The 7,884-nt window shown below is 57.1% G+C and overlaps 1 protein-coding gene across 1 annotated transcript; it reads right to left on the bottom strand.

Moving 5' to 3' along the window:
* Positions 1–2,388: 2,388 nt before the first annotated feature.
* TGFB1I1 (transforming growth factor beta 1 induced transcript 1) lies at positions 2,389–7,692 on the bottom strand. The gene is made up of 11 exons (XM_044233441.1): positions 7,652–7,692; positions 6,263–6,378; positions 6,089–6,141; positions 5,846–5,985; positions 5,594–5,681; positions 5,364–5,478; positions 5,067–5,261; positions 3,963–4,136; positions 3,689–3,770; positions 3,288–3,436; positions 2,389–3,058 (listed from the first exon to the last, which is right to left on the bottom strand). Exons 1-11 carry the CDS (start codon positions 7,662–7,664, stop codon positions 2,792–2,794), a joined length of 1,392 nt encoding a protein of 463 aa, XP_044089376.1. The 5' UTR covers positions 7,665–7,692; the 3' UTR covers positions 2,389–2,791.
* Positions 7,693–7,884: the final 192 nt, after the last annotated feature.

Genomic DNA, 7,884 nt, shown 5'->3' with positions numbered 1-7,884 from the left:
AGAAAACAATATTTAGGGGACTATATTTAAGGAAGGCCTTAGTTGGGTCCTTTCAAAGCAGATCCGGAGAATTGGGTGCAAGGACTTTCCTGAGGAGGAAGTGAGGGGAAGTGAGACAAAGAAAGAAGAAAAGCCAATAAAGGGGCATTTTGATTAAAAGGTTGCCACTGTGAATGGACAATCTCGGTGGAGACTCTTTGAGACACTTGGAGAAGGTACCTCAGAATTGACCCCGTCAGAGCCAGGAAGCAGGAGTATTTATTCACCGATTCCTGTCTCTGAGGTTGCAGAACCTCCCCCTCCCACTTCAGGTGTGCTGGGGGCAGGAGCACACTTGTTTCCCCAGAGAGCACCCTCAGACAAACCCTCAGGGAGCAGCTGAGGACACTCAGCGGGGGAGACTGGGTGTCTGGGAACTGTCTGCATAGGACTTCCCCGACGGACTCCGTGGGTATGGGCGGCACATCCACAGCGTCTGCTTCAGGGGATGATAAATTTGAAGTGCCTGAGAAAAATCCAGGTCCTAGTGTCAGAGGACACATTGGGGTTTTACGTGCTTAAAATCAATATGCCCTCTTTGTGGCCTGCAAAACCCTTTGTGATACAACACCTATCTCCTCTTTGACCGCATCTCCTACTACTCTCCCCCTTACTCCTCCTAATCCAGGCCTACGGGCCTTCTTCCTTTCGTTCGATATGCCCAGCCCCTTCCTACATCCTGGCCTTTGCACTTGCTGTTTCCTCTTCCCGGGAGTGCTCTGCTTATGCTTGCCTGGCTGTTTTCGTTCCTCAACCTTCCAAGTCTCAACTTGGATGTTACATATTCACAGAGACTATCTCGTTAAAAGGAATCCCTTCCTCCCTTTCTCTAACTTAGTTCTCCATTTCTCCCCCTTCTCACCCTCCTTCCTTTCCTTTCTTCCTCATTCCTTCCTTCTATTAACAAGCATTCACTGAGCACCTACAGCCAGCTAGATAGCATTCTAGACACTGGAGCGACAATGGTCAGCAAAACAAACATGTAATCTGACAGACAAACTCTTAGGAGCTTGCATTCCAGTTTCAGAAACAGACAGAAATAAGCGGCAGGTAAACACTATTTGCAATAGTGGTAAGTGCTGTGAAGGACGAGGGAAGTGCTATGGATGGGAACAAGGAGAAAGAGGGAGCTTTATTTAGGCCATCGGGAAAGTCTCCTTTAGTTCATCACATGTGATGTCATCAGTGTACTTGTCATTTGTCTTCAGCTCCACGAGGTCAGGAACTATGTCTGCTTGGTTCCCTGTGGTCTCCCCAGCACCTGATAGAGAGCCTGGCATAGTGCATACTCAATAAGTACTTGGTGAAATGAATGAATCGAGACTAGAGACGGCCAGTGGGGGCATCCTCAAGACAGGAAGGTGGTTATAAGCCAGGATACAAATTTCTCCAGGGAGACTGTGGGAGAAGAGCAGGAAGCCTGGGAAGACCTAGGGAGAGGAGCTTCAGAGAGGAAAGAATCGGGGAGGGGGGGTCGGGCCAAGATGAGGACAGAGAACACCTCACATTTGTCTTACTCACACATGCTCTCCTTGGCTACTTGTTCCTCCCCACGTAGGAAGGGTCTCTGCGAATCCATCATTTCCAGCTTCAAAATCTCCTGCACTTTGGACTCAAGAATCCCAGCCCTCTCCTTAGGGTACTGCAGGGTCCAGAGTGAAGGTTCAGAGGCTCAAAAAGGCTCTGGGCCCTAGGAGTTGAGATGGAGCCTACACTCCACATCTAAAAATCCCTGGCCCAGCTATTTCTTGCTGGGGCTTAGCTCAGGTGTTCCCTCCTCCAGGAAGACTTACTGGACTCCCAGTCTGAGTTAAAAGCCTCCTTCTGACTCATACAGCCCCCAGTGTTTCCTTTGGTCGTGACTCTGACCACCCCAAGTGTCATCCTCTGCTTAGGGGAGAGGCTATGAGTTAGTACAGGTAAGAGCAAAGCTGTGCCTTCGTGCCCAGATTCGGAGAGTGGCCGTAAATTGGCACTTCTGCATGGAGCCCCATTTCGGAGGGTCTTTTCAGGAGGGGAGGAAACTCTGAAAATGAGACAAGGTGACAAGGGTAGGAGGGAGTGGGGGATGGGGCTGGAGACAGATCAATGTTTATTTCAAGGATGCAGGTTGCTGAAGAAGTGGAGAATGAGGCTGGGACGTTCCCGTGGGGCCCAGTTCGACCTCCTGCTCTGGCTCGCTACTATCCGCACAATCCAGTGCAGGCTCGTTTGATGTGTGAGCGACAGCTGGCAAAGGCTGAGCCTACAGGTCGCCCTGAGGCCACAGGGCAGGGACCTAGAACGGGCTGCAGCCAGAGCCCGCACGAGAGGCAAGGCATCACCGCGCACAGAGGCACCGCACCAGCGTCATGTGGCATGTGTTTTTATGTAGGTAGAAAAAAAAGTGCACAGAACAGTGAGGGCGGGGGGAGCAGGAATGTCCTGGCCTGTCCTCGCGTTAGTGGGACTTCCAGTCAGCGGGCTCCCTCAAGGGTGGGGATAAAGTGGAGACCTCAGGTAGGCTGCTTTGCAGTGCAGGACCCACCTATGTGGTCTGGAAATTGGTGGGCCCTTTTCTGAGTTTGACCCTAGAGAACTGAAGAGTATAGACAGAGTACCTCGGGCCGGGTCTCTCCAGTGGGTGGGGCTTCCCAGGGTGGGCTGAGGAGAGACCCCCGGGCTCCAAGAGCGTGGCCGAGGCCGTGGGGTCTTTTGGGGGAAGGGTGGGGTCATTAGGGCCTTGGTCTCTCGGGGTCACGCCCGCAGGCGGTCAGCCGAAGAGCTTGGCGAAGCAGGGCTGGCAGTACGGCTTGCCGGCGCGCTCCTGGAAGGAGCCCTTGGTGAGCGGGCGCAGGCAGAAGGTGCAGGTGAAGTGGTCCGGGTGGAAGCGACGGCCCAGGGCCGACACGCACCGGCCGGTCACCGGGAGGCCGCACGTGGCGCACAACGAGCCGCGCCGCGCGTGGAAATGGTTCTCGCACAGCGGGCGGCCCTCGTGCTCGAAGAAGCTGCCCCCCGAGAAGGGGGCGAAGCACTCCTGGGGGAGGGCGGTAGCGATAGGACAGGTCAGCCGCCAACCCCCAGGCCCAAGAATTCGTTTTAGGAGCTTAATAACCCGACGCGGGAACCCCCTGCCCACAGCGCCCCGCGACGCGAGGCCCCCGGCCTCGAACTCCTGAATCAGTCGCCCGGCCCGGCTCCAGGCTGGGCTCGCTTGGGTCCCGCGCCCTCGTCTCCCCACGCCCCAGCCTCGCGCGGCGCCGCACCCTGCAGACGAAGCAGTCCGGGTGCCACAGGGCGCTGAGCGCCGAGATGTAGTTATCCAGGATGGGGCCTTGGCAGCCCTCGCAGCGCGGGGCGAACAGCCGCAGGAAGTCGCGGCGGCAGTAGGGGCGGCCGTCTCGCTCGTGGAAACCTGCAGCAGAGAGAACAAACCTGCGGGCTGCGCCCGGGCTTGCGAGACCTGACACTGTGGGGCCAGAGTCGGGCGGTCCGGGTGCGCGGCCGAGTACGAGGGACCGGGTCTAGGGTGGACGGAGGAGGCCGCGTGGGCGCGCGTGGGCCAGAGGGGCCGGGGGCGCGGGACGTTGCACGAGGCGGGACCGAAGCGGGCTAGGCGGGGTCCCGGGCAGGCCCGCATCCTTCCAGACTGGAGCCGGGCTCTCACCGTCATCCCCGAAGGGGTCCCCACAACTGACGCAGCAGAAATGCTCCGGGTGCCAGTGGGTGCCCAAGGCAGTAACCATCTTCTGTGGAGAACGAACGGGGACACTCAGCGAGGCCCTCCACCCCTTCTACCGTCCCTGGCCCATCATGATACTTCGTGACCGGCTTTAGGTAGGCACTTGGAAGTCAGACAGAGCGGGCGGAGTCCGAAGGGCCTGGGATGAGGCAAAGGGGCAGGGCATGGGTGGGGGTGCGCTGGGAAAGGCGGGGCTCACGTGTCGGATGGGTTGATTGCAGAGGCCACATCGTGGGGAAAAGCGCTCAAAGTAGCATTCAGGGCAGAAGGGGGCTCCGTCCTTCTCAAAGAAGCTGCTGCCTCCCAGGGCCATGGAACAGCCGCCGCAAATGAAGTGCTCAGGGTGCCAAGCCCGGCCCAGCGCGGTCACCACCTGGAGTTGGCGGTAAGGCCTGGGTCAGAGTGGCCCTCGGGCTGCCGTGTGCCCAGGGAGCCACGGTTGACATGGCACATTTCAAGTTTTCCTTTTTCTTTTTCTCTTTTTACAATTTGACTCCCTTAGCTCATTCCTCCCCTCCCTCCCCGAGAGGTGAGGCTGAAGAACCGAATGTTCGAGTCTGTAAGTGACAGATTCCACCCAGGGCTTCCAGCAGCACAGTGCCTAGGGCCCTCAATAATTTTAGGAGCCCATGAAAATGCTGCAATTACTTTTAAAATCAGAAGACAAAAATGAGCTAGAAGAAAACGATTTGATGTATAATATTAATATATTCATCTTTACATCAACACAGTCATAAAGCACAATTTAAAAAATATATTTTTAATGGAGGAAGGGGCCCAAGAAGATGAACGTGCCTAGGGCCCACAAGGGTCATAATGCCACCCTGCTTTGCTAAGATTGGAAGTTTTGGAATGGAAGCAGGGCACCAAATATAGCAGGAGGATCTAGGTCAACCCCTGGGCCCAGTTGTCATCAATAACATCTACTCAGTCCATAAGCCAAGAGTAGGAGCTCACAAACCAGATGCTAGTGGAGGAGAAACTGTCCTTGTTGGTGCCCCCGAGATGGTGGGTGGCACCAGTAAGAGTTTTGTGAAGACTAAGTGAGATGGAGGTTTATAAAGGAGCTAATACAGTGCCCACACACAGCGGAACCACAATAAATGGTAACTGAGTCGGAATTCTCATCCTGCCACTTACGTGCTGTGTGACTCAGAGCTTTCGTCTCCTCATCTGTAAAATATGAACAACGGTAATACCCACTTCCCAGAGTCATTTATTAAAAGGGAACAGCACAAAGTCTGGCTCTCCATAAGGATAGGTCCATGGGTCTCTACCTTTCTACTCACAGGGCCCCACTTACTTGCCCAGCAATAGGTTTATTACAGGAGCCACAGAGACCCTTGGTCTGGGTAGGAACACCACGGCGGCTGAGATCAGACTGCAGCAGCCCCAGCATGGTGTCTAGGCTGCCCTTGCTGGCCGGCCCTGGTGAGGATGCGGAGTCCTCATTCACAGAGCTCGGCTCTGGTGGCTGGGCTGACCCAGACGCTGGAAGCTGCAGCAGAGAGGACACGAGAGTTGGGTCAGCAAAGCAGCAGATGTGGAAGGTCCTAAAAGGGGTTGGGAAGCCACAAATCCACACTGGCCCACACCCCACCTGATTCACATGGTTTTGGACACGGAAATCCGACAGCGAAGCCATCAGTCTATCCAACTCCAGGGTGGCGGAGGTTGCTGAAGGCTTTGGGAGAACCGGAGACGGGCTGGGAGGGCTGTGAAGAACACAGTCTGTATCAGCTCAGAGTCCCCGGAGGAATGCATGCTACCCTCCAGCAACGCAGGTATCCGTCACTTCTCTCCCAGCTCTGCCAACTGTGTCAAACTCACAGGCTGGGCCTTTTCTTGTCCTCACATTGGTCCTCCTTCTGTTCCCCTGCAGTCTCCTTGCTTGAAGGGAACTGAGACATTATTTCATCTGCAGAGAGGAAAGAAGGGCACTGGACATGGAACTATACTCTACCCCTCCCAGCTGAGACTCGTGTCCCTTTAGCTGCTACCCTGCGAAGAGTATACGCCTCAGTCTCTGCCCTTTCCTGCCCTTTCCCCATCCCATCAAGGCCTATCTCTGTAACCTGGTACCTGTGATGTTGAACTGGGTAGCATTAAGTTCCTGAAGCAAGCGGTCTAGCTCACAGAGCCCTGTGCCCAAGACACCGCTGGAAGAGAAGGGAGGGGCCGCAGGGGCTGCAGGCTTTGGGGACCGAGGCTTGCAAACCGTACTGCAAAACAGGGTGGGAATCTGTGTTCAGGGGTGGAGAAGCCAAGCCTCCTTACCTGAGTCTCAGTTGGATTCCCCATCTTCCCAGTTCCCAGGCCCCTCACCTGTATAGATGGTCCTTGTCCCCAGAGGCTCCGGAAGACTCCCCAGATGCTGTCTACAGAGAGGACACATGTGTGGGGCGATAGGCCTGTACTTTGTCCCACTCAAGCAAAATCCCTCTAGCCTTAGCCAAGCTTGGCCCTGGTGTTACCCCAGTCCTTAATATTTGCCCTCACCTGTGGTTGGTGGCCATAGGGCAGGGGAGCTGTGAGAGGCTCTGGGGTCCGCTCTTTTGGAACCCCCGACCTTGGCATGTGTGAGGTGGTGGTCTCCAGGTCAGACAGCAGGGCATCTGCAGGGAACAGGCCGCCAGGGTGAGCCGTTGAGAGGTTAAGGTTAGAGCAGAGACAGGGCCTTAAGAGATTAGAGAGTAAGGGTTCCAAGTAGGCTGTAGTTAAGGAGGGCAGGAGCCAGTATTAAGAGCAGAGGTCAGAAATCAGATGCAAAAACACAGGCCAGACCGAGGCGGAGAAGTGGAAGGGTAGCCAGGAATATTTACGGCCAAACATAGCAAATGGCTCATCTTGGGAGTCCCGCACGAAAGCTGCCTGATTCTCTGCATCTTCCCTGATGCAGTCAAAACGGACTCTTTACTCAAGCCAAACCTGGCTTCCCCCCAAATTGCTCAGCTGGCTGTATGCCTGGCACCCAACTTTCTGATCGGATGCTCTTTCTGCCCACTGATTCCTGCCCCTCCTGCGCCTAAACAGGCCCGCCCAGCCCCGGCCCATGTCCAGGCACTGGCTCCCACCGTATTCTCCTCATTGGCAGGTCTGCGGGGACCTGCTTTCCGATGGGCGTATTTTCCACAGGGCCGTGACCCCTGTGGAGCAGCACCCCATTGCAGGGTGCCTGAACCCCTTCTCTAGCCCGGAGAGCACAGCCTTCCGTCCGTTTCAATAGACCAGAAGGAGAAGATGCCTGGGTCCTCCTTCCTCCCCCAAGACCCCCCCCCCCCGCAGCTCTCTTTCCCAGATGTAGATCCTTTATACCCTTTCCTTCCCACAACCTAGAACTCCCTGCGCCTTTACTTATCTCTGAGTACCACAGTGGAGCCCTTAACCTCCCCCGGCATCTTGGCCCTCATCTGTTTTCTTTCTGTCCCCCAAAGACCCCACCCCTCCCATATTCAGGGGCGCAGAACTCTTTTCTTCCCCAAACCCCGAGATGGGCCTGTTTTCTTCTCCAGAATGTGACGTCATATTCTCCTTTCCAGACTACTTTCCCAGTGCCCGGACCCCAGACCCCGTGAACCCCTCCTTCCCCAGCGCCCCCGAGCCCAGGTGCCCGCTGGTGGGCGCTGCGCCGGCCCGCCCACCCGTCGGCAGCTCGGATGCAGGAGCTGAGCGAGGGAAGCAGGGAGGGAGCGGCCGGTCCAGGGAGCGGCAGGAAGGGAGCGGCAGGAAGGGGGACGTGGAGTCGGGAGGGAGGCGCAGGCAGAGACCAGAACCCAGAGGACGGCGCGGGGATGGGAGATAAGGGGAAGGCGAGGGGCTCCCAGCAGGGGAAAGCGGGTCCGGAGGGCGGTGAGGAGCTGCGGACGAGGGGACCCGAGCCCCACTCACCCAGGTCCTCCATGGCGGGGCGCGGGCGCTCCGCGCGGGGCGAGCAGGGCGGGGGCTGTGTCCGGTGGGGGCGGGGGGCGGGGGGACGTCCGGGAGTTGGAGGCCCGGCCGTGACCATGTAAGGAAGCCGGGACCCGCTGGGATGGGGCTGGGGGGGGCGCAAAGGACGGGAGAACTCGGGCTGGGGGCGTGTAAGGGAGGGAGGGCGCCCCCCCGGCTGCCGCGGAGGCCGC

This window comes from Neovison vison, chromosome 14 (assembly GCF_020171115.1).
Source record: "Neovison vison isolate M4711 chromosome 14, ASM_NN_V1, whole genome shotgun sequence".
NCBI lineage: Eukaryota > Metazoa > Chordata > Mammalia > Carnivora > Mustelidae > Neogale > Neogale vison.
The sequence above is the reverse complement of the archived record's forward strand: the minus strand, read 5'-3'. Positions and strand labels throughout refer to the sequence as shown.

Bases quoted from the DNA above. Each gene is read 5' to 3' on its own strand.
- TGFB1I1 (XM_044233441.1), bottom strand. The intron at 5,986-6,088 runs GTGAGGGGCCTG...CCTGTTTTGCAG, and splicing joins GACAAGGACCATCTATACAG to TACGGTTTGCAAGCCTCGGT. The intron at 3,437-3,688 runs GTGAGAGCCCGG...TCTCTGCTGCAG, and splicing joins GGACCCCTTCGGGGATGACG to GTTTCCACGAGCGAGACGGC.